Here is a 26,875-nt window from a genome sequence, read left to right on the forward strand (position 1 = left end):
ACTACACAGAACTTGCTTGCAGTCTTGACCATGGAGATACATAGCTGATCTGTGGGGACAAGAAACAAATTGATTGGGAAGGTGGATCTTCCATTTAAGTTACTATGGTGCCATAGATAAAGAGACAAAGAAGGTAATAATACTCACCAAAAGTCCCAGATTTACAGAGAATGTCCCGTTTAATCATCAAATTTGAGGATATCCCCTTCCAAAAGGGCTATGGAAATTTTAATCCTCTTCCACAAATAGGTGGTCCTGGTTGGGGTTGGGGTACTCCAGGGTCTGGATAAATGTTCTGAAATTGCCAAACTCAATGTTAGTAAGCAGTGTTGGACTGCCAAGGGTCCACCAGTAACTAACTCCTGCACAGGGGCCCACCGGAGGATTTTCCTGTTCTCCCGTCGGCCAGTCCAAACCTGTTTAGTAAGGGCACAGTCAGACGGTCGTATAAATCAGACACAGATGGGAACGCAATGCTAGGACCGGCCGGCGGCTCTCCCGACCCAAGCATGACAGCGTCACACTCGGGTCGGAGGAGCTGTGGCCAGTCCGAGCATTGTGTTCTGATCTCACTTCCATTTATACAGCCGTCTGCGCCCTAACGACGAGAATGTTGTGCAAGAAGCCGCAAAGTTCAATAAAGACTTTACATAGTGCCTAATTATAGTTTTTCCCCTTAGAAACAATGCTTGAGTGGTCTATTGGTGCATTTCGCATTTCCATTTTGCATTGCATCCAAAAAAATCTGTGTTTGCTCCTAAATGAAATGAGCAATGTATATTGGGTCCTTATGTGGGTGCCCTATTATAGCACCCTAGAACTCAGAGGTTGTACAGTTATATGAAAAAGTTTGGGTACCCCTATTAATCTTAAGCTTAATGTTTTCTTAAAATTGGTGTTTTTGCAACAGCTATTTCAGTTTGATATATGCAATAACTGTTGGACACAGTAATGTTTCTGCCTTGAAATGAGGTTTATTGTACTAACAGAAAATGTGCAATCTGCATTCAAACAAAATTTGACAGGTGCAGAAGTATGGGCACCTCACCAGAAAAGTGACATTAATATTTAGTAGATCCTCCTTTTGCAAAAATAACAGCCTCTAGTCGCTTCCTGTAGCTTTTAATGAGTTCCTGGATCCTGGATGAAGGTATTTTTGACCATTCCTCTTTACAAAACAATTCCAGTTCAGTTAAGTTTGATGGTCGCCGAGCATGGACAGCCCTCTTCAAATGATCCCACAGATGTTCAATGATATTCAGGTCTGGGGACTGGGATGGCCATTCCAGAACATTGTAATTGTTCCTCTGCATGAATGCCTGAGTAGATTTGGAGCGGTGTTTTGGATCATTGTCTTGCTGAAAGATCCATCCCCTGCGTAACTTCAACTTTGTCACTGATTCTTGAACATTATTGTCAAGAATCTGCTGATACTGAGTGGAATCCATGCGTCCCTCAACTTTAACAAGATTCCCGGTGCCGGCATTGGCCACACAGCCCCAAAGCATGATGGAACCTCCACCAAATTTTACTGTGGGTAGCAAGTGTTTTTCTTGGAATGCTGTGTTTTTTTGCCGCCATGCATAACGCCTTTTTGTATGACCAAACAACTCAATCTTGGTTTCATCAGTCCACAGGACCTTATCCAAAAAGAAATTGGCTTCTCCAAATGTGCTTTTGCATACCTCAGCCGACTCTGTTTGTGGCGTGCTTGCAGAAACAGCTTCTTTCGCATCACTCTCCCATACAGCTTCTCCTTGTGCAAAGTGCATTGTATAGTTGACCGATGCACAGTGACACCATCTGCAGCAAGTTGATGCTGCAGCTCTCTGGAGGTAGTCTGAGGATTATCCTTGACTGATCTCACCATTCTTCTTCTCTGCCTTTCTGATGTTTTTCTTGGCCTGCCACTTCTGGCCTTAACAAGAACTGTCCCTGTGTTCTTCCATTTCCTTACTATGTTCCTCACAGTGGAAATTGACAGGTTAAATCTCTGAGACAGCTTTTTGTATCCTTCCCCTGAACAACTATGTTGAATAATCTTTGTTTTCAGATCATTTGACAGTTGTTTTGAGGAGCCCATGATGCCAGTCTTCAGAGGAAATTCAAACAGGAGAACAACTTGCAAGTGGCCACTTTAAGTAGCTTTTCTCATGATTGCATACACCTGGCTATGAAGTTCAAAGCTCAATGAGGTTACAAAACCAAAAAAAGTGCTTTAGTAAGTCAGTAAAAAGTAGGTAGGAGTATTTAAAACAAGAAAATGATAAGGGTGCCCATATTTATCCACCTGTCAAATTTTGTATGAATGCAGATTGCACATTTTCTGTTAGTACAATAAACCTCATTTCAAGGCAGAAACATTACTGTGTCCAACAGTTATTACATATATCAAACTGAAATAGCTGTTGCAAAAACACCAATTTTTATAAAACATTAAGCTTAAGATTAATAGGGGTGCCCAAACTTTTTCATATAACTGTACAAACCCATAGTATGAATGTGTGTGTAAACAGTGACACTTTACGGGAATTGAACGATGAGGTTATGTGCCAGTTTGCCATTGGCATCACAATAAAGAGCACAATTGAGGTTAGGTTCCTCTTGGAGCGTTACGTGAGTCATGAATGCAATAAATGGACCCTTGTTTGCCCTTAGAATGGATTTACTTCATATATTATAAAATGACTTAAACGGGAACTATTTTTTTTCATTTTGTATGAAAAGATCATTATAGTATTTAAAAAAAATTCTCGTCAGGCACCATCACTCCTCTGTTAAAGGGCTAGGGTTGACATCACTAGTGGTTAAAATTGCAAAGTGCTTGCAAAAACCTTCCCCATTCTGAAGGACAGAGCGATTTTTAATTTTATTGTTTAATCCTCGTTGTCTACCGGTTACCGCTGCTATCTATCAGTAATGGCCGAGCATGCAGAGCGCTTACAAGCTCTTTCTAATAGAGCTTGTAAGTGCTGATGTAAAGTTGGCTGGATTCCTGGATCCGGCCTGCTTCAGTGCCACTGCACTCCTCTGCCTCTGCTTGTAACATGGGAAAGCTCACAGTTCAGGTCAGTGCCACAATCATCCCATTGGTCAGAACTGTCAAAGTTCAGGAGTAGAGATGAGCCAACCCAAACTGTAAAGTTTTGAGTTCATACGGTGTTGAACTCCGAACACAAACTTCTCCTGGAAGTCCATTTTATTGTTTGGAGTTCCGAAAGAGAGACCAAATTTCGGGTCCCCATTGACTTCTATGGGTACTTCCGTTGACTTCTATGGTACCTGAACAGAACTTTGGACTAAAGTTTGGTCAAACCCAACGAACCCAAACTTCAACGGATCTGCTAATCCGTATTCAAGAAGCGCAGTACCCCACCTCCCTCCTACTTGGCAATCAGGAGGCCAGGAGTTGAAACATGAGAAAACCCGTTTTAATACAAGAGGCTTCACAGAAAACCTCTGTGCTATGCCAAACATAATTTACAGTGAAAAAAAAGCTGTGCAGGACTCTTAGGGCTATGTTCACACGTTGCGTTTATGCCATGGATAAAACATAGTTTTACAGTACCAGCAAAGTGAATGAGACTTCTGAAATCTCATGCACATGCTGCTTATTATTTTCTTTGTGGATTTGAACAAAAGTGTTTTTTCAAATCTTATTTTTTTCAACTTGTTTGCATAATTTTTGCCACAGTTTCACCATTCACTGTGGCCTAGCAAAGCTTTGAGTGACAGCTCGGCCGCCCTATTGGATCTGGAGTGTGCTGGACTGTCAGTATTGTGAGTCACAGCACAATCATCCAATCTGAGCCTGTGGCGTGCTGGGCTGTCAAAATTTTGATTGACATCCTTGCTGCTTAATCTGGCCTAGCCAGTGGGCGTTCCTCCAGGTGTCCCCGGTTCTAGGCGATTTGCTAGCTATTTAGCTGGCTAGCTATGAGAAGACCATTGTCAGCTGTAGCTTTGCTCTGCTATGTGTGTGCTTAGCTCTGTGTCTGATTCCCTAATCTTGTTGCCAGACCTTGGATTTGTCGTGACTATTCGTGTGTGTTATTCCTTTTGCTCTTGACGCTCTCTGACCTCAGGTACCTGACACCGGACTTGGCCTCTGAATATCCATTTATCTTATCCCATTATCTTGACTTACCCTCTTGGTATTTGGACCCCAGACCGTTACTTGACCACGCCTTTATGTTGCCCCTCTGTACTACGAGCCCTCCTGGTATTTGACCTCGGACCTCCTGACTATCCTGTCTCACGGTGTATTGGGGATTAAATCACAAGTAAAAACACAGGCAAAAATGCAGAAAAATCTCCCTTATGGCAGCTCAGTGGTTGACAATTTTGCCTGGCTGTCCTAGAGGCATGACTTCAAATCCAGGTAAAGTAAATGGACACTTTTGGTGACTATTTTATTTTTTTATCTAAATATGTGTATTTTGAGCAAAAATATTTGGTTTCTTTCAAAATTTTGCACAGATTGGCTTTACAGGCTTCTTGTTTTTCTGCATATTGCAGAGGTAAGCTCACAAAAATATGGATAAAAGAGCTAACAAGTCCCCTTCAGAACAAGCTCACTGACTGATCCCGAGTCAACTCATTCTGCCCTTGCATGAAGCTGACAGACCTGTTCCTGTAACTCAAATGGTCTTCTCTAGGAAGGCTAGATGTACAGTATATGTCAACTATTAAACCTTAGGATAAATAGGAAATCATCTAAAAGTGGTTGTGTCATCTGGAGAACATTTTTTTATGTGATCAGTAGAGATGAGCGGTGTTCGACTAGAACTGTTCGCCAATCTCAAATTCGAGCTGTTTTGGGCGGTGTTCGAGTTGTTCGACGAACCCGAACGATTTGCAAAAAATTCGGCTGTTCGAGGTTATGTTCGATAACTGTTCGTGCACCAAAAGCGTGTCCTGCATGTCTGGTGCTATTTAGAGCACCAATCATGCAGGGATTGTCTGCCACTCACTGTAATGCCACAGCCATGGTGGTTGTGGCATTACAGTGATTGCCCAAATCGATGGGAACAGTGCTCACAGTGAAACATGAAAAGCCGGCAATTCAGCAGCGGCGTACACAGGTACCCGACAATTTAGAACCGAAAGAATAGAGCTTCACACATAGATTAGATAGATATAAACATGTCAGCCACATATATACGAAGTACAGTGAAAGTGCTGCTTACTGTACTTGTCATTTAGCGTAAAGGATTTATCAAAAAAAATAATAGTGTTTTCATGCACCGTCTCTTTAAAAAAGCCGGCCGGCAATTCAGCAGCGGTACCCGACAATTTAGAATAGAAGGAATAGAGAATCACACATAGATTAGATAGATAGAAACATGTCAGTCACATATATATGAAGTACAGTGACAGTGTTGCTTACTGTACTTGTCATTTAGTGTAAAGGATTTATTAAAAAAAATAATAGTGTTTTCATTCACCGTCTCTTTAAGAAAGCCGGCCGGCAATTCAGCATCTGTACCCGACAATTTATAACAGACAGAATAGAGCTTCACACATAGATTAGATAGATATAAACATGTCAGCCACATATATACGAAGTACAGTGAAAGTGCTGCTTACTGTACTTGTCATTTAGCGTAAAGGATTTATCCAAAAAAATAATAGTGTTTTCATGCACTGTCTCTTTAAAAAAGCCGGCCGGCAATTCAGCAGCGGCATACACCGGTACCCGACAATTTAGAACAGACAGAATAGAGCTTCACACATAGATTAGATAGATAGAAACATGTCAGTCACATATATATGAAGTACAGTGACAGTGTTGGTTACTGTACTTGTCATTTAGTATTAAAATAAAGGATTTATTATTAAAAAAATTGGCGTGGGGTTCCCCTTAATTTTAGGCTCTAGCGGAGGTTAAGCAGACAGCTGGGGCAGATGTTTGAAGCCTGGGAAGGGGGTAATACCCACGGAGCTTCCCAGGCTACTAATATCAGCCCCCAGCTGAATACATAGCCTTTACTAGCTATTAAAATGGGGGACCCCCCCAAAAAAATGACGTGGGGTCCCCCCTAATTTAATAGCTAGCAAAGGCTAGGCAGACAGCTGGGGGCTGATATTAATAGCCCAGGAAGGGAGCCATGAATATTGGCCCCCTCCCAGGCTAGAAACATCAGCCGTCAGCCGCCCCAGAAATGGCGCATTCATAGGATGCGCCAATTCTGGCACTTAGCCTCGCTCTTCCACGCTGCCCTGGTGCGGTGGCAGGGGGTAATAGGGTTGGGGTTGATGTCAGCTTATAATGCCAGCTGACATCAAGCCCAGGTTAGTAATGGAGAGGCGTCTATAAGACACCCCCATTACTAACCCCATAGTCAAAGTTAAAAAAAACACAAACACCCAGAATAAAGTCCTTTAATTGAAATAAAGACACAATCCTTTATTGTTCTAAATTAAACCATACTTACCGTCACGCCCATTCCAGCTGAAGCCAACGATCTCCTGCAATAAAAGAAAAATAATAAAGCAACCTCATCCTTACCTTTCCATGGTTCCCACGACAGCTTCAGCTCTGCTACATCGAGATGACAGGCTGGACCGCAGCAGAACGCTGCCATCCAGCCTGTCATCCCGCAGACACTGAGAAGCGCAGGCTTGCTTGCGCTGCTCAGCGTCTCTCTGTGACGACATCCAGATGAGCCGAGTTCATGTCCAATGAACTCGGCTCACCTCATGCACGTCACTGACAGCGTGGGAAAATTCTCACGCTGAAGCGCTGAGTGCAGGAGAATTCTCCCACGCTGTCAGTGACGTGCATAAGGTGAGCTCATGTCCAATGAACTCAGCTCACCTCCTGCACGTCACTGACAGCGTGGGAGAATTCTCCTGCACTCAGCGCTTCAGCGTGAGAATTCTCCCACGCTGAAGCGCTGAGTGCAGGAGAATTTTCCCACGCTGTCAGTGACGTGCATAAGGTGAGCTCATGTCCAATGAACTCAGCTCACCTCCTGCACGTCACTGACAGCGTGGGAGAATTCTCCTGCACTCAGCGCTTCAGTGTGAGAATTCTCCCACGCTGAAGCGCTGAGTGCAGGAGAATTTTCCCACGCTGTCAGTGACGTGCATGAGGTGAGCCGAGTTCATTGGACATTAACTCGGCTCATCTGGATGCCCTCACAGAGAGACGCTGTGGAGCGCAAGCAAGCCTGCGCTTCTCAGTGTCTGCGGGATGACAGGCTGGATGGCGGCGTTCTGCTGCGGTCCAGCCTGTCATCTCGATGTAGCAGAGCTGAAGCTGTCATGGGAACCATGGAAAGGTAAGGATGATGTTGCTTTATTATTTTTCTTTTATTTCAGGAGATCGTTGGCTTCAGCTGGAATGGGCGTGATGGTAAGTATGGTTTAATTTAGAACAATAAAGAATTGTGTGTTTATTTCAATTAAAGGAGTTTTTTCTGGGTGTTGTGTTTTTTTTAAATACTTTAGTAGAAATTCATGGTGGTCATGTCTAATATTGGCGTGACCCCATGAATTTCGGGCTTAGGGCCAGCTGATAATGCCAAGCTGGCCCTAACCCCTTTATTACCCAGTGAGCCACCGCATCAGGGCCCTGGATGAGTTGGGTACAGCGCCAGAAGATGGCGCTTCTATGAACGCGCCATTTTCCGGGGTGGCTGCGGACTGCAATTTGCAGCGGGGGTGGCCCAGAAAGCTTGGGCCTCCCTGCGCTGCGGATTCCAGCCCCCAGCTGCCTAGTTGTACCTGGCTGGACACAAAAACAGGGCGAAGCCCCACGTCAATTTTCTTTAAATTATTTCATGAAATAATTAAGAAAAAAAGGGCTTCCCTATATTGTTGTGTCCGGCCAGGTACAAATAGGCAGCTGGTGGTTGGGGGCAGCCCGTTCCTGCCTGCTGTACCTGGCTGGACACAAATATAGTGCGAAGCCCCACTTCAATTTTTTTTAATTATTTCATGAAATTCATGAAATAATTAAGAAAAAAAGGGCTTCCCTATATTGTTGTGTCCGGCCAGGTACAAATAGGCAGCTGGTGGTTGGGGGCAGCCCATTCCTGCCTGCTGTACCTGGCTGGACACAAATATAGTGCGAAGCCCCACGTCAATTTTTTTTTAATTATTTCATGAATTTCCTGAAATAATTTAAAAAAATTGAAGTGGGGCTTCGCACTATATTTGTGTCCAGCCAGGTACAGCAGGCAGGAACGGGCTGCCCCCAACCACCAGCTGACTATTTGTACCTGGCCGGACACAACAATATAGGGAAGGCCTTTTTTTCTTAATTATTTCATGAATTTCATGAAATAATTAAAAAAAAAATACGTGGGGCTTCGCCCTATTTTTGTGTCCAGCCAGGTACAACTAGGCAGCTGGGGGCTGGAATCCGCAGCGCAGGGAGGCCCAAGCTTTCTGGGCCCCCCCCCCGCTGCAAATTGCAGTCCGCAGCCACCCTGGAAAATGGCGCGTTCATAGAAGCGCCATCTTCTGGCACTGTACCCAACTCATCCAGGGCCCTGGTGCGGTGGCTCACTGGGTAATAAAGGGGTTAGGGCCAGCTTGGTATTATCAGCTGGCCCCAAGCCCAAAATTCATGGGGTCACGCCAGTATTAGACATGACCGCCATGAATTTCTAGTAAAGTATTTAAAAAAAACACAACACCCAGAATAAAGTCCTTTAATTGAAATAAAGACACAATTCTTTATTGTTCTAAATTAAACCATACTTACCATCACACCCATTCCAGCTGAAGCCAACGATCTCCTGCAATAAAAGAAAAATAATAAACCAACCTCATCCTTACCTTTCCATGGTTCCCACGACAGCTTCAGCTCTGCTACATCGAGATGACAGGCTGGACTGCAGCAGAACGCTGCCATCCAGCCTGTCATCCCGCAGACACTGAGAAGCGCAGGCATGCTTGCGCTCCTCACTGTCTCGCTGTGACGGCATCCAGATGAGCCGAGGTCATGTCCAATGAACTCGGCTCACCTCATGCACGTCACTGACAGCGTGGGAAAATTCTCACGCTGAAGTGCTGAGTGCAGGAGAATTCTCCCACGCTGTCAGTGATGTGCATGAGGTGAGCTCATGTCCAATGAACTCAGCTCACCTCCTGCACGTCACTGACAGCGTGGGAAAATTCTCCTGCACTCAGCGCTTCAGCGTGAGAATTTTCCCACGCTGTCAGTGACCTGAGGAGGGAATTCGAGGCAGTTTTTTTCCTATATGTACTGGTCTCTATCTCCCCATCCTTTCCTATCCGTATCAAAATGTCCAGAAAGGGCAAGGGAGAGGAGTGTAGGGACAGCCGTCGAGGAGTGGGGGCGCCATTTGCGCAGGTTTATAGGGTGCCAACCTCCACTGTCAGGTAGGGATATATTTTTTCAGGTGCTGAATAGGGATGTTTATAGGTCCCCTGGCTCCCTACATACATTCCTCTAACTCTCCAAATCTATGAGGTGCGGTCCCTCTCCATTGTTCCCTCATATCCCTTCATACCCCTCTCCTCCCTTTTTTATATTTTTTTCTGTTTCTATTTTTTTCTGTTTCTGTTTTTGTCATTTTTCTTTCATTACTATTTTGGGCTTAAAGTGCGCTCCTGGGGTTGGGCCGTAGCTTCACTGTGCGATTCTGGACCTATGAAGCATTTCCAGCCTTCTAACCACTGGGGTAAAATGAACGCGTGTTTTATATATACCGCGGTACATATGGTATGTTGCCAGGATAAGTACCAGTTATTATATGTTCTGGACACTTTCCATGGCTTGGGATATTCATGGATGAGACTCCTTTTATGGTGACATCCAAAGCAGGATGCCGGCTGGTGATCCTGCGTGTCCCCTAGCTATCGCTCCGTTATGTGCGATGTTTCCCTGTCTATGACGCGCATACCGGAAGTGACGTTTGCGTGTCACGGCCGGCATCTGCGTTCCACATACCGGATGTCAGGTGACCGGAACCGGAAGTGACACGATTATGAACAGAGCGCGATTAGGATTCAAAAGAGGATCTAATAGAGCATGAAGTAGCGCTGTCTGGTGAATGAGCTGCGCGACTTTGGGCAGCGTGCATACCGCATGTCCTCTTTCTTCTTTCCCCTGATGAATAGCTAAGGCTAAGAAACGCGTCGGGAGCGGCATCTGGGGAGCGGTATTTGGTTTGGTGACCTTATGAATTTCGGTTCACCACCATCATATGGAGCCCCCTCTGAGATCCGAGAGCATGGACAGTCATCAAAATTGGTGAGGATGTTCCATTTCTATATAGCAGAGTTAAATGGTCACCATTGATGGGGCGAGTGTTTTCATGTTCCCATATCTCAGGGTGAATGCCTTCATGTTCCCACATATTGGGGTACAATAAGTTGATATAGTGTACTGTGGGTTTCATTATAGTGTACTGTGGGCTTCATTATCTTTTTTCTTTTTTTTTCTTATTTGCCATTCCTTCCCTGGTTTGTGTTAGAGATGTAATATGCTTATATGACATATATTTATATCTCTGGAAGTAACAATATATGGAAGTTCTCTTGGTTATTATATACCACAGGCAGTCAAACTGTGTGTTTTTAGGTCCTTGCATTTGGCATATATTTTATCTAATGGTATTAAACGTTAAGTTTTAAGTTTCTATAGAACTACACCTGCTGGTATCTATATCTACTTTTGTGTAGTTGTTTCTATTATCCCCGTTGCTGCATTTTGATACTTGAAATATAAGTGGTATGGCTGGTTTTCTGTCAGTGGGAATAGACACCAGCCAGTGGGCTACTGAGGCCAAAGAGGTCTTTTCTGAGCGCACTTTTGCCCAAAAAAAATACACCCCCACCTTTTCGGCCGCCTTTAGAGAATTAACAAAAATCTACAAACAGCAGATCACATCTTGGTGGGAGGTACAAACACTTGAGAATTATTTAAGGGCAGGCATCGTCCCGAGGAACCTCCGGATCACTCTGTTCCCTTCTTTTCGGTACAGGAGTCAGACCCTACTGGGCCTTTGGGAAAAAGAGGCGACCGCGAGTTCTTTACGATTCATGAAATTGCTCCTAGATGAGGAGAGGATTACATTAGCCGCTTTGAATGAATCATTGAGAACACAAGTGGAATTAACAAAAAAATTTTCCTTGGAACCTGAATTTAATGCTAAGGAAACGTTACTTCAGAACACAATAGAAAGATTTCAATATCATCTGAAGGAACGGAAGCACAAATTTTTTATTAAAGATCTACAAGAGTTCAAGGAAAATAAGGCCTATAATTTCCTCTCTAATAGGAGCCCAAGATACCCAGATACAGATATTTCGTCTACTGACACTGACTTTTCAGAGTCAGAGGTCAGACCCAAATCATATCGTGGTAGACAGAGGGGAAGAGGTGGCGGTAGGACTCGTGGCAGAAACATTAGTAATAGGAGATCCCCCTCTGGGCTTTTTTTAGAGGAGGGTTATCCATTACGCAATCGCCTCAATCTGAGTACCCCCACACCGACATTATGAATCCCCAAATCATAAACTTATCATCGAGAAGCCTCACCCCTGTAGAACTGGAGGTTTTGAATAGGGGTCTGACTTTTGTACCGACAACAGACTACAATTCTTTTGAGATTATAAAAGACGTAAATTTATTTGTGCGCAAGTTGAAGTGGCGCAAGCACTATATTAAGATTGATAAACAGGCATGCGCGGATCTGGGGGTTCGTGAAGAACTTTTACCTGATATTAGAACCCTTTTTCACCTCGGTGATGTGGATCCTAACCTTGAGGGGAATGGCCCATTCACCAATTTGAAACTGAAAAGCACCAAAATGCCACCTCCACAGAGTGATCTGAGCCCCATTGATGTATTTTTGAACATGGTGACTAAAGATTTGAGGGACCTGGAAAATGATTCCAGACGCTTTAGACACAATTTCACTCGTTGCGAGATGCAGGCATTGAGGTCACTAGAAAATGATGAACATATCACCATAAAACCTTCAGATAAAGGGGGTAACGTGGTGATCATGGATACCAGTGAGTACTACCTGATGTGCAGTGCTATACTCAACATTAAGGAGTGCTACAGCACATTAAAGGCGGATCCCACGAAAAGATTCTCCCAAGAGTTGGAGGAATTGGCAAATGAGGCCATGAGGGATGGTACCCTAAGTAAACAGGAGAGAGATTTTATTTGTCCAATCCATCCAGTTATGTCTACCTTCTATAGTCTCCCAAAGGTACATAAGGGCTTGAATCCACTGAAAGGACGACCCATAATATCGGGAATTAATAACCTAACGCAAAATTTGGGAATATATTTGGAGAAGGTACTTAAACCCTTTGTTATAAGCTTGAACTCATTTGTCGGTGACACCAATGACCTGCTTCGAAAACTAGAAGGTATGACAGTTGACAAAGACGTGACTTTGGCTAGCATTGATGTGGAGTCATTATACTCCTCAATTCCCCATGATAGGGGTCTGGAGGCGATACGTTTTTTCCTTATGGGGAGAGGCAAACAATTTGAGCGACACAATCACTTTGTGATGAAGGCCCTTCAGTTTTGCCTGACCAAAAATGTATTTCTTTTTGGTGGGAAGTACTTCCACCAGCTCAGGGGTACTGCGATGGGGAGCCCTTGTGCCCCATCGTATGCCAATTTATACCTGGGTTGGTGGGAGGAAACCGTGGTTTTTGGAGACATCCCTATTGAAGGTGGTGAAAACATTTTGCTATGGGTTCGATATATCGACGACGTCCTAGTTCTGTGGAATGGGGACAAAACATCCTTTGGAAACCTTGTAGAAAGGCTTAATCATAATGACCTTAACTTACACTTCACTTTTGAGTTTGGCCCCCAGGAGTTGCCCTTTCTGGACATTTTGATACGGATAGGAAAGGATGGGGAGATAGAGACCAGTACATATAGGAAAAAAACTGCCTCGAATTCCCTCCTCAGGTGGGAGAGTAACCATCCAGCCCCACTTAAGAGGGGCATACCGAAGGGGCAATTCATGAGGGTCCGGAGGAACTGCTCGGACGATGCCACTTTTAGAGCCCAGGCCACCGATCTCTGTCAGAGATTTCATGAGAGGGGTTACCCAAAGAAGGTGATAGCTGAGGCCTATGGGGGGACTCTGGCCAGGGACCGCTCCTCCTTTTTACACTCATCCCCAAATGTGGATAAGGACAACACCTTCTGCAGACTCATCACTACTTTCACTAATCAGTCGTATACAGTCCGTAGGATATTACAAAAACATTGGCCGATTCTATTAATGGACGAGGATATTGGTAACATGGTTGACTCAAGACCTATGATTACATATAAAAAGGGCAGATCCCTTAGGGACAGATTGGTCCATAGTCACTATATGGGCCATATGGGGAACAAAAAGCTGAAAAGCTCCATAACTGGCTGTTTTAGATGTAGTGGATGCGTATCATGCAAAGTTATTACGCAAGGGAAAGACTTCATAAGTAATGTCACCGGAAAAACATTTGTTGTCAAACATTTCATTAATTGTAGATCGAAGGGAATTATCTATATGGCTAAATGTGTCTGCGGAATGGAATATATAGGGAAGACAAAGAGAGAATTGAGAAGAAGAATAGGAGAGCACCAAAGAGATATCGCCCTGAAAAGAGATACCCCCCTGGCAAAACACGTGAATAACGTACATCCGAACAGTAGGGATATAATACGCTATATGGGAATTGACAAAGTTACGGCCCCACCAAGAGGGGGCGACTGGGACAAACTGATACTGCAAAGAGAGACGAAGTGGATCTTCAGAATGCGGACAACGGCTCCCTACGGCCTCAACGAGCAGCTGTCCTACAGGCCGTTCCTATAGATATAGGGTGAATTAGGGAGAGGAGTGTAGGGACAGCCGTCGAGGAGTGGGGGTGCCATTTGCGCAGGTTTATAGGGTGCCAACCTCCACTGTCAGGTAGGGATATATTTTTTCAGGTGCTGAATAGGGATGTTTATAGGTCCCCTGGCTCCCTACATACATTCCTCTAACTCTCCAAATCTATGAGGTGCGGTCCCTCTCCATTGTTCCCTCATATCCCTTCATACCCCTCTCCTCCCTTTTTTATATTTTTTTCTGTTTCTATTTTTTTCTGTTTCTGTTTTTGTCATTTTTCTTTCATTACTATTTTGGGCTTAAAGTGCGCTCCTGGGGTTGGGCCGTAGCTTCACTGTGCGATTCTGGACCTATGAAGCATTTCCAGCCTTCTAACCACTGGGGTAAAATGAACGCGTGTTTTATATATACCGCGGTACATATGGTATGTTGCCAGGATAAGTACCAGTTATTATATGTTCTGGACACTTTCCATGGCTTGGGATATTCATGGATGAGACTCCTTTTATGGTGACATCCAAAGCAGGATGCCGGCTGGTGATCCTGCGTGTCCCCTAGCTATCGCTCCGTTATGTGCGATGTTTCCCTGTCTATGACGCGCATACCGGAAGTGACGTTTGCGTGTCACGGCCGGCATCTGCGTTCCACATACCGGATGTCAGGTGACCGGAACCGGAAGTGACACGATTATGAACAGAGCGCGATTAGGATTCAAAAGAGGATCTAATAGAGCATGAAGTAGCGCTGTCTGGTGAATGAGCTGCGCGACTTTGGGCAGCGTGCATACCGCATGTCCTCTTTCTTCTTTCCCCTGATGAATAGCTAAGGCTAAGAAACGCGTCGGGAGCGGCATCTGGGGAGCGGTATTTGGTTTGGTGACCTTATGAATTTCGGTTCACCACCATCATATGGAGCCCCCTCTGAGATCCGAGAGCATGGACAGTCATCAAAATTGGTGAGGATGTTCCATTTCTATATAGCAGAGTTAAATGGTCACCATTGATGGGGCGAGTGTTTTCATGTTCCCATATCTCAGGGTGAATGCCTTCATGTTCCCACATATTGGGGTACAATAAGTTGATATAGTGTACTGTGGGTTTCATTATAGTGTACTGTGGGCTTCATTATCTTTTTTCTTATTTGCCATTCCTTCCCTGGTTTGTGTTAGAGATGTAATATGCTTATATGACATATATTTATATCTCTGGAAGTAACAATATATGGAAGTTCTCTTGGTTATTATATACCACAGGCAGTCAAACTGTGTGTTTTTAGGTCCTTGCATTTGGCATATATTTTATCTAATGGTATTAAACGTTAAGTTTTAAGTTTCTATAGAACTACACCTGCTGGTATCTTTAACCTCCGCTAGAGCCTAAAATTATGGGGGAACCCACGCCAATTTTTATTTTAATAAATCCTTTATTTTAACACTAAATGACAAGTACAGTAACCAACACTGTCACTGTACTTATTATAAATGTGACTGACATGCTTCTATCTATCTAATCTATGTGTGATGCTCTATCTTTTTGTTCTAAATTGTCGGGTACAGATGCTGAATTGCCGGCCGGCTTTTTTAAAGAGACAGTGCATGAAAACACTATTATTTTTTTAAATAAATCCTTTACACTAAATGACAAGTACAGTAAGCAACACTGTCACTGTACTTATTATATATGTGACTGACATGTTTCTATCTATCTAATCTATGTGTGAAGCTCTATTCTTTCTGTTCTAAATTGTCGGGTACAGATGCTGAATTGCCGGCCGGCTTTTTTAAAGAGACGGTGCATGAAAACACGAATAATTTTTTTAATAAATCCTTTACACTAAATGACAAGTGCAGTAACCAACACTGTCACTGTGCTTCTTATATGTGTGACTGACATGTTTCTATCTAATCTATGTGTGATGCTCTATTCCTTCTTGTCTAAATTGTCGGGTACCGGTGTATGCCGCTGCTGAATTTGCCGGCCGGCTTTTTTAAAGAGAGTGTCTTCTGAGCAGTTTGTCAGCTTTTGGACACCTTTGCAGGTGTTTTCTATGTGTTTCTATGTGTTTTTGTTTGCCTGCCATTGGTTTTAACGGTGTTCGACGGTGTTCTAAGGTGTTCGACGAACAGTTCGACGAACAGTTCCTCGAACATCCCGGTGTTCGACGAACCGAACCGAACCCGAACACTACGGGGGTGGCTCAACACTAGTGATCAGTTGATCTTTGTTGGACCAAACCACTAATGATCTCCTGGTATAGCTGCAAAGAGCAGCTCATTATTCTGGCAGTGGCCACTGCAGGAGAAATGTGGTATTACATGACGCTCCATGGAATAAACCATCAGAAAGTCTTCCAGAGTGACCTCCTGTCTTCGCAGCATCATAGCATCAGAGTTGGAGAATGTTCTCACTTATGACCTCCAAATAGGGGATTTGGGCAGGGTTTCTCCTAACAAGACAACCTGGTGCACAGCCATGCTACCATTCTAATCTAAAGGTAGTCATTAGGTTTTCCATTGTAGTAAGTAAATGGTAATTGCACAGTAATTTCCTATGTGGGCAATGCAAGTCCTAGAGGGGCAAGAATAATTTCAGGAGAACTTCTATCTGTAGATCCTATTAGGCTCTATGCAAGTAATAGAGGAGGATTTCCCTCGCCTTGGCTCCATCAGATAAATTAATTCCATAGAGAACGTGTACAAGTCCACTGCACATATCGGACATATCACGAGTAAGGACTTATAGGTTGCTAGTGAATAAACTCAGAAGAAATTGGACTTAGTGGCAAGTGATGGCCTCCAAAGTCAACACCAAATGGGGTTGTCTTCTGCTGGACCTTTGAGGACCATTATTGTTTCAGAGCCTGGGCGGGCTGCCCAGGAACATCTAATACTCTGGTAGAATTATCTGACCCTACTTCCCTCTATGAGCCAGAGCAAAGAGATTCTGCATACAGTGGTCCTTGCTTTGAGAAGCTTATATAATTATATAAGCTTCTCAAAGCATCAATAGAAAGCTATCTGTGGGGGACATGCCTAATTGCCAAAAGATGGCATTGGTGGTTATAAATGAGCTGCAACACCCAAAAGTCTACAAATCAAAGTAGCTCCAATGACCAGTAGACCACCCAACCCTTTCCAAAACACTCAAAGAACATCAATGACATTCAATCTTGGGTGTTGTCTTGGGGGTTTCCACTCTTATCCTATCACATACAGTATGTCAGGAGAAAAGATAAGTTCAGGTGGAGCTTTCATCTGCTAGACGTCGACTTTTTAGTGGCCTTATGATTGGTCTTGTACATGGTATTTCACGCAGTCCATTGGATCATGACTTGCATTGTAAAACATGTCATCACTCCATAGTTTAAAGGCAGCGTAGTACACAACAAAGCTGGTTTCATTCTTAGTGAAGTTTGGCCAGAAGGCAAGAGAAACCTTTTTCGTTCACCCTATGCCTGACTTTCAGAAGAACTTAAAAACAGTCCCCACCTACTGACACCACAGTGGTAGTCATTGTGAAAGTGTCCTGGAATGGAATTTATAACTGTCAGCAGAGGAAACCCTTCCTCGACAAGAGGGTGGCCCCAAAGGTTGTTAGATGCTTATTTCATTAGTATGTCACAAGTCAACTTTTTAGAAAGTTGAGATAAAACAATCATTGGAAACATTGTGGGCAGAACAAAGGTCCTTGAGTTGGATCCTACTCGATAGACCTCTTTTCATTAGTTCATTATCTATTAAGAGGGCATTATGGTCCGGGTTCTCTCTAGACCCTACAGCATAAAAATATAGGATGTAGAAAAAAAATGGATACTCGCCTGGCTAGTCACGTGTACCACCGTCCCCGCAGGCCATCATCTGATCTTCCATGTCTCTTATTTTCCTCTTCTCCTTTCACGTGCATCCTCTTCAGCTTCTTTACTCCAGGCAGTCGTCTCCAGCTCACCTAGACCTCTGCCATCACTTGAGGCGATGTGTGTCTTGACATCATGACATGCACCATGATGTCAGAGGCCCAGTCGAATCGGAAGCCATTGCCTGGAGAGAAAAGGCTGATGTGGATGTGTGCAATGGGGGGGGGGGAGGGGAAAAGAAGAAGTGCGGAGGATCAGACTGTGGCTGCATGGTGGCAAGACAGGTGAGCAGTGAGGGGGGTATTTTTTTTATCTTAACCATTTGCCTGGCCCTCTACGATTGAACAAAATGGTGGCATTAGCTGGTCGCAAATTTTCTGAATTTGCGCTGAGCAAAATGCAAATGTTTGTCAAATTTGAGGAGAATTCGAGTCCACTCGAATAAATTTGCGCATCTATAATAGATACTATACACAGGTAGCTGAATGTTTGGATGCAGGCCCAAGGAACCAAGCCAAGGGATCTAATCAAATCCAAACAAATAAAAAAAATGCAGCTCTCAGATTATACCAGTGTAAAAACAAGATTTATTCACCCGTAGGACCAGGAGCGGACACAGACAGAAGAGGGCACCTGTGCTAGAACAATATATAGGCCAAAAATGTATCATCATAATGCACAATTCCACTTGTTTGGAGGTAGAAGTGGCCCCTTTACCTCTTGGACCCTTGTGTAGGACATTTTGGCTCATCTGTAGAGGTTTTCTATCACCGAAAACTGTTTATAATATGCAGCACAGTAGTGATGGTAGACAAGGAGGAGGGGGATGCAGCTGCAGTTTCCATCTTTTTCTATGTACCTCCTTACTGTGAGAGGGGAAGAGAAAACTAAAAGGATGGAGGCATCTGATTGTCCCAGACCGATATACTCAGCATAATGGGATGTCTACAGAAAAATTGTAAATTTAGAGTTTGTAATAATGAGTAGTTTTTCTAACTGTTTGACCAAATCAACAGATAGAAGGTGACATTTCCTGATTTCATTGTAAACACATTGAATATTTCAGGTGCTTTTGCTCTCAGATTTTACAGAAATGTCACGAGAAAAGCAGGAAACTATTAATATGTCTGTAAAATCTAAGCATATTGCAGCATGATGGCTTCATTTACTGCTGGTGCTACCCTAGTTATAGAGTACAGCCTAAAGTGCTAATTAGTGCCCACAAGTACCAGCATGTTTAGTGCCCACAAGTACCGGCATGTTTAGTGCCCACAAGTACCGGCATGTTTAGCACCCTATTTTCTATTACTTAAGGTAATTATTAGGTAGGACTTTAGGGATATTCATCCTAAAATACTAAATAAAATAGATTTAAATAAACCACTTTGATTGACTTACTATAATATAAAAAGGGCAGGATGAAATGAATGAATATAATAAAAAGGTCAAAAATAGGATAGAAAGCGAAAACCAGCCTTGCCACTTCAGACCCGACTTATTCCATTGATCTTGTTCCATTGTGAATTCCTGGAAAATTCAGCTTTTGTTTGGCGCTTGTGCAGAATAATCACAGGCTATGAGTAGGATTTCATGCTAATCTTAATATCAAAGGAATCCAGAAACATAAAATTATGCAACCATGGTCTGACTGGAAATCCCCCATTAAGATACATATGAGACAAGTTCTAAATTAATTTTGTGAGTGGATTGTGTCATTTAAAAGGGAGCTACAGTGAAAAAATGACCTGTTTTTTTTAAATCAGATTTTTGTGTTGCATGTATTAAAAAAAAAAAAAAAATAGTAATCTTGCAATTTTCACACTGGCCACTGGGGCTTTTTTAGACTCATACTTCCTGTCCTTTCAAAAAGAGTTTTCAGCATGCTCATTATCATCAGAGGCAGGATTACAATGACAGGTAACACTTCTATACACAGCAGATAAAGGATCCACCAATCACAGTAGGCGATGTCGCAGCTCCCCTCCCTTCTTTTTTGCACGGGGTCATTGGATGCTTCAGTGCAACAGATAGGGTCTGAGTCTGACCATTGTAGTTGTGTACATGTATTGTTTCCTGAAACAACAGGAAGTTAGAATCTAAAATAGCCCCAGTGGCCAGTGTGAGAATTACAAGATTTCAAATTTTTATTCTTAATACAGATTGTTAAAAAATGCCAAAAATGTTTCAGGAATACAAAGACCATTTTTTAAACAATAGGTCATTTTCTAATGATAAAAAGATAGGGTCTGAGTCTGATCATTGTAGCTGTGTACATGTGTTGTTTTTTGAATGAACATGAAGTTAAAGTCTAAAATGGCCCCAGTAGCCAGTGTGAGAATTACAAGATTTCTATTTTTTATTTTTAATACAGATTATTAAAAAAAAAAAGCCAAAATATTTAAAAAATACCTTTCAAATTCAAAAACCTGTTTTAAATAATAGGTAATTTTCTAATGAAAGTTTCCATTTAACCGAAAATTCAAGGATAACTCCATAATACATCTTTGTATGGATGAAACCCAATGACCATACAGCAAGATAATTCTAAGATTGAAATCTGTATTTGCTTATTCACTGCCTGAGCGCAGACTACTTGGGCATGACTCTAGGCTATGAGAGATATGTCACTGTGGGAAAGGTCCTGTTATCGGATTGTACAAGATTAGAAAAAGAAAATGATTTATTTGATTAGGGTCAAACTGATTGGAACAGTTTCCATTAAATTGCAGACTTTTTTCTATAATCTTGAACAACCCCTTTAAGTGAGGCCTTCAGTGGGTTCCAATGGTCTATTGTGCCCTGAAGAAAGGTAAACTGGCTGTGTTTCAGTCATAAAAGGGATGAAACGTGATGTTTCTTAAAGCTGTACATATTTTGTGACTCATCCTTGCATTTCAACGTCTCGTTTCAGATTGTAGATATCCTGCGGGGCAAGTCTTCTTCTCCACGTATTCAATATGAAAGATTTAGGAGATCAATTAAAGGACGGTCATGTAGTCCAACATCACAAGGAGTAACACCCGGTGACTTATCTGTAAGTCCTCCTCCATAGAGAAAGTTGGATCCATTATTCTCCTTACCTCTAGACATCTACCATGGCACCTAAAAATGTCTATCTTTTAGAGAACGCTACACCACTGCCCACTAGGATCTACATGGTCAGTAAAAGGAAAGCAACTCAACCAAAAGATTCAAACTTTTGGACGGTCAAACTTCCACTCTTACTCTTGGATTTGAAACAACGTGGTCAACAAAATGGATCATTTGGCACCTCTTCCACCTCCAGTGACCAGGAGGCCAATAGTGGTCAGTTTAGTGTCACATCTGTAAGATCCTGGAAGTAGTAGATGGTTGAAAGTCTGAAACTCAAGTCTCACCATGGGTGGTTTTTGAACATTCCTGCCTGCCCCCTACGTCAATGGTGTACTCTGCCTTTTATAAGCCACTAGAATAGGGTCAAACAACACCGTGGCCTCATAACTTATATTTTTCTAGAAGAACATTACTATTCCCACCAGAACCTTTTATGACTTCGAGTGACATTCACATAGTCCAAAGGCTTGAGGTGATCTTATGTGACTCCTTACTGAAGAGTCATGTCATCCATAGTAAAGGAATTCCAAGCCACCAAAGCTGCTCCTAAAATCGTATTCTACATCAATCATGCATATAAAAAAAGAAACGACGTTTCATCAAGGAACTCATTTGTCAAGCCAAAATATTTTTTAAAAATTCTTCTTTTAGGCTTGACGAACGACGATTGTGGCCGAAACGTCACTTTTTGATTTGCCTTGGAATTTCCTTATTGTGGATTACATAAGCACAGAGATGCACCAATGGTACAGGAGATCCAAGATGGCGCCTATCACTGCCTACATACCTGGTCTCAAAGCAATGTTGTACCCTGCCTCTTTGGTCATTAGGCTACTTAAAATTCTCAAGTAATCTTCAACCCCATAACGTATACTTTCCAGAGGAGCCAATGGCTTGAGGGAGGCGAAAAAGGACTATTGGAGGACCTGATCGATGCGAGGACTCATCTAAGTGATTAAACACTTATAATGATCATAGACATTTTATAACCAGAGCATTATACAGTTCCATGGCACAGCCCTACAACTGGGACTACAACTTCAAATGTGGGACTCCAAGTTAAAGGGGTTGTTGCATTAACGAAAATGACTATAAATGGCGGTCTATGCACCTCCTTTGAAAAAGCCAAGTGGAACCGACGGCGAAACCAATCGTTTTTCCATCTTCTACATTGGTGCCATGTCTTAGTGATACGAGACAACCCCTTTAAGCCGTTCTTGTACAGTTCATATTCTTGCTCCGTTTTCACAGCACCTACGTGAACGTAGATAAGGAAATGTTTGTGATATATCTCCCACCTTGCACTCCCTTTATGACTTGTGTGTTTTGCTGTAGGACGGATGAAATGTGATACGGTGTCGGCTTTGCATTCCTGTAAGTTATTTAATATATATATTTTTTTTTTTACAATAAATATTTTTTTATTAAACCAAACCAGCACTTTTTAGATCTACGCAACGATTATATTGCTGTGGGAAAATATGGATAATTAATCATTTGCAATAGTGGTCCAAGTTTGTGATGGGCTTGTGCTTATATACTTGAAAATAACTTTATTAGGGGATTCATATTCATTAATTTATGAAAATTGCATATAAGTTGCCCCCAAATCTCTTCTTCTCCCCAGTCTATTTTCCTGCCTTTAGGTGCATTGATATCAGAAAATACTCATTTGGAGTACAGATGATGGCAGTAACAACTGCCATCATCTGTACTCCAGATGAGTACATTCTGATATCAGTGCAGCTGAAGGCAAATAGACTGGGGGAAAGCAAGGGGGTGGAAGCCATTTACATGCATTTTCTACAAGAATGATGACAAACCCCTTAATAAAGTGATTCGCAATGTTTTAGAACTTTCTATGCTGGAGAAAATTATAAAAAAAATTAAATAAAATTGTAGTTACTGTTTAATGTATTCGGTTAATTATCAGTGGAAAAAAATGCAGAATAGACTCTGCAATATTATAAAAAGAATTGCGACAATGCCATGATTAGATTTACTGCTGCCCCCTAGTGGTACTTGTTTGGTATTACAGGGAAACAATAATGAGTTCAATAGTGAGTGCAGCAGCACGTAAAGGCTAAAACCTGAAAGTCTTCGGCCAGGATAAATGTTACTAGGTTGTCCAGAGCTGTATGCAAGTGAATGTACAATAAGTCCGTAGTGTTGGAAGCAGATTACCGACATGAGTATAGACACCTACAGGATCTTTTCTGACCTACCGTTCTACATCCATAAACATTAATATGGAGTCGCCCCTCTGAAGATACAACAGTTCCTGCTCTTCTGGGAAGGATTTCTACAAGATTTTAGAGGCCTCTGTGGGAATTTTTGCCCCTTCATCCAGAAGAGCATTTGTGAGGTCAGACCTTGAAGTTGGGGAAAGGCCGAGCTCACAATCTCCGGTCTAGGATATCCCAAAGGTGTTGGATGGGGTTGAGGCTCTGTGTGGCCTCTCATGTTCTCCCCCTCCATGTCTGTATGGACCTTGTGCACTGGGTAAAGTTATGGGGAACAGAAGAGGGGTCTTCTTCAAAACTGTTCCCACAAATCTGGACGCTACATTTGTCCACAATGTCTTGTGCTGAAGAATTAAGATTTCCCTTCACTAGAACTAAGGAACTGAGGCCGACTCCTGATACCAGCCCATAGTATTATCCTCCTCCACCATCTGTGCAGTCAGGGGGTAACGATCTAGAATCACGAAATCCAGACTCCTCCATCAGACGCAGATAGAGAAGTGTGATCCATCACTGCACAGAACACGTCTCCTCCAGAGTCCAGTCATGGTGGCGGCTTTACATCACTCCATCCGACGCTCTGCATTGTGCTTGGTGATGTACGGCTGCATGCAGCTGCTCCGCCATGAAGCTCCCGGCGGAGGCGCAGTGTTTGTGCTAATGTTATACCAGAGGAGGTCTGTTATGGAGTCAGCAGAGCGGTAGTGACTTTTCTGCCCTCTCCTCTTCAGCACTCGGCCCCCCACTCTGTAATGTTACGGGGTCTCCACTTCGTGGCTGAGTTGCTGCGGTTCCTTCCACTTCTCAATAATATCACTCACAGGTGATGGGGGAAGATTCAGGAGGGAAGAAATGTCATTAACGGATTTGTTACATTGGTGGCTCCATAACAGATTCATCATTTGTGGGGGGGGGTTTCCCTTGTAATTATTGCTGTTTTGCGCCTAATTCTTCAATATGGTGAATGGCGGTTCATGAACTTTGCAGAGTCAAAAATTATTTTTGTCTTTAACATTATTTGTGACTTTTTAGTGCAAAAGTTGCACTTTTCGCAAAAATTTCACAAACACTTCTGCCATACATAAAAGCACTCCATTTGAAGGGGACTAGAGTACATTTGAGCCAAAAATGTCAAACTTCTCGGAATCAGGCAAAAACATCAGGAAAGCTTGTACCCTGCATACAAAGGTAAACTAAAAAAAAAAAGAAAAAAACAAACGCATAAAAATGTGATTCTAAACAAGAAGCAAATTGATAAAAACAATTAGGAACAAATACAAAGAAAAGTATAAAACACTAAAAACTAGACACTAAAAAATGTCACAAATGTAATAATAATTCTTGTCCTTAGACTCCTAAGCAATAGTACATTTTTTTTTCATTCTTCACAGTCAAAAATCAGGCTGCTTGCTGTGGTGTGAGCTGCTCATTTGTGGTCCACAGCCAAAGATCATTACTAAGCACAGTAACCAATATTACCATCAATACCGCCAGACCATAACCACATATTCCAAGTTTATACAGTAGTGATGATACCGCCATAATAATACCAAATCTACTATACAGAGTCTGATATTACAACCATACAGGGACAATATCATGGTAATAATGACTCACCAGTGATGTTCTAGCTAATTGCAATCATTCACTTTTATTTTCCATTCAGCCCAGACCACCATGACCACTTCTTCCATCCATGACTCATCCCTGCAGAATGTAGCACACAGACAACTTTAGTTTATCGCTCTTAAAGCACCCTCCTCATATTTTTCACACTTCTCTCCCAAACTTCCAATAACCAGTGCCCTAGACAGTAATAATACTCTCAGCACCCTATACAATAACACCACCCTTCTTTTGTGCCCATACACAGAAATATTGTCCTCTCTGTATCTCCACATAGTAATAGCACCCCCGGTGTCTCATTATAGTATTATTAATAATAATGCCCCCTATGCCTCATAATAATTATAATAATGCTCCATTGGGCCTCATTTTAATAATTCCACTCCCTTCCCTTCATTGTACCTTCTTTTAATAATAATCCCCTTGTTGTGTCCCCTATTATTAATACCTCTGTATAGCAATATTAGTGCCCCTACAATGCCTGAGGTCACCAGTGTGGCACCCTGTGGCTTGACTGAGTGAGTGGCGGATCAGGGAGCCGATGGCTCTCTGCTCCATTACAGTTGTTAACAGAATCCTCGCCCTGATAACACTGATAATATTGAAAGTGTTGCCTTGCCGATGCAACCTACTGACAAACCGGGCATTCTGGTATTTGCCAGAATTTCCAGATGGCCGGTCTGTATTGTTAGTAAACAGGGCCATGGGTAATATGCCCAGTGGTCATGAGAAGGGTCATGGGTGGCAAAATCCAGAACCATAATGGAGGCCAACTTCAATCTTTGCCGTAGGCCCCTTTTCTTTGTCACTTACTGCTCCTCTAGGACCATAAATTTAGGATTTTCATATGGTAAAACATTTCGAATAAAGGGGCGTCTTGTGGTTTGATGCTGTAAGCTTTGCCGTGTGGGTCTCTGCAAACATTTCAGAAAACACTACTACAAAGGCAGAAGGAGCCACCTACACCGAATATCTCTCGATTACTATGTTTTCCAGTATAGTTCATCAGGGGAATCCCTACTACACAAATGTTCCAGAGAGTTTCACAATCATATCGCCTTATCGAGTCATTTACAGTACTAGTGTTTCATGTTCTCTCTCATCACAAGAAGACACGGCTCACAATGCAAACATCACCCAAGAAGCCTCAAGTCTTGTTATCTACAGGAAGTAGTAGACTTCTAGGGGTATTCCAGCCTCCTTCATTGTATAATGTAAAGTTAGATATATTTCCAATACACCTTCTGTATCAATTTCTCTTGATTTCAAGAGCTTTCATTACTAGGAACGGTCACTTCTCTCAGGATAGAAAAATCTCTCCAGGTTGTTAGAAGACACGGCTCTAATAGCATGTCATAGCGAGCATGTAACGGGAGCTGTACAGACTTTTCATTATGCAAATAACTTTTATTTCCTGTAACATTACTAAAACTTTTATCTTTTTCCTGTCTTGTGTTGTACTATTACATTGTACTTGATAGTATGTCACACCTATGGTGCAGGCACAGGAGCTGCGGTGCTTGTGCCATCACTTGTCAACCACAGTCCCTTCACACTTACAGCGTAATGCCCCCACAGTGCTTCCACACATAGTATGATACCCTCACAGTCTGCCAAACATAGTATGATGCTCCCCACAGTGCCCACACACAGTTTGTTGACCTCACAGTCCTCCCTCACACAGTATGATACCCCCAGTCTTCCACTACACAGTATGATGCTCCCACAGTCCCTCCTACACGGTATGAAATGCCACAGTTGTCCATACAGAGAATGATGCCCCCACAGTCCATGACACAATATGATACCCTTACAGCCCCCACACACAGTATGATTTCTGCACACAGTATGATGCCCCCACAGTCCACCACACATTATGATTCCCCCGCAATCCCCCAACACATTATGATGCCTCACAACTCCTCACACACAATTGGTGCCCGTACAGTCCCCCACACAATATGATGCCCCCACAGTCCTCTGCATACAGTATCACATCCGAACTACCCCAACGCAGTATGATGCCCCCACAGATCATTGTATACAGTATCATCATCATACCGCCATAGTCTTCAACATGCAGTATGATTCCCACCAAATTTCTTCAACACACAGCATGATGTACCCCACAGTCCACGACACATACTTTGATGCCCCTTGAGTCCTCCCCTACACATTATGATGACCACACAGTCTGCCATCACACAGTATGATGCCCCCCAC

General features: G+C 42.8%; 1 protein-coding gene and 1 long non-coding RNA gene across 2 annotated transcripts in view; one reads left to right on the forward strand and one right to left on the reverse strand.

Annotated features, from left to right (window-relative positions):
- The window catches only part of BCL3 (BCL3 transcription coactivator), a 70,508-nt gene extending 48,291 nt beyond the window's left edge, over positions 1–22,217 (forward strand). The window contains exons 8-9 of the mRNA XM_073655939.1: positions 20,602–20,724; positions 20,814–22,217. Of these exons, the coding sequence (XP_073512040.1) occupies positions 20,602–20,724; positions 20,814–20,927 (237 nt within the window). The 3' untranslated portion in view covers positions 20,928–22,217. The remainder of the gene's footprint in view (positions 1–20,601; positions 20,725–20,813) is intronic.
- LOC141172095 (uncharacterized) overlaps positions 1–26,875 on the reverse strand; it is a 165,650-nt gene that overhangs the window by 18,655 nt on the left and 120,120 nt on the right. Inside the window, exon 2 of the long non-coding RNA XR_012252416.1 lies at positions 148–295. This is a non-coding gene — a long non-coding RNA (uncharacterized lncRNA). The remainder of the gene's footprint in view (positions 1–147; positions 296–26,875) is intronic.

Source organism: Phyllobates terribilis, unplaced genomic scaffold (genome assembly GCF_046119375.1).
Source record: "Phyllobates terribilis strain yellow unplaced genomic scaffold, ASM4611937v1 Scaffold_12__6_contigs__length_324123572, whole genome shotgun sequence".
NCBI lineage: Eukaryota > Metazoa > Chordata > Amphibia > Anura > Dendrobatidae > Phyllobates > Phyllobates terribilis.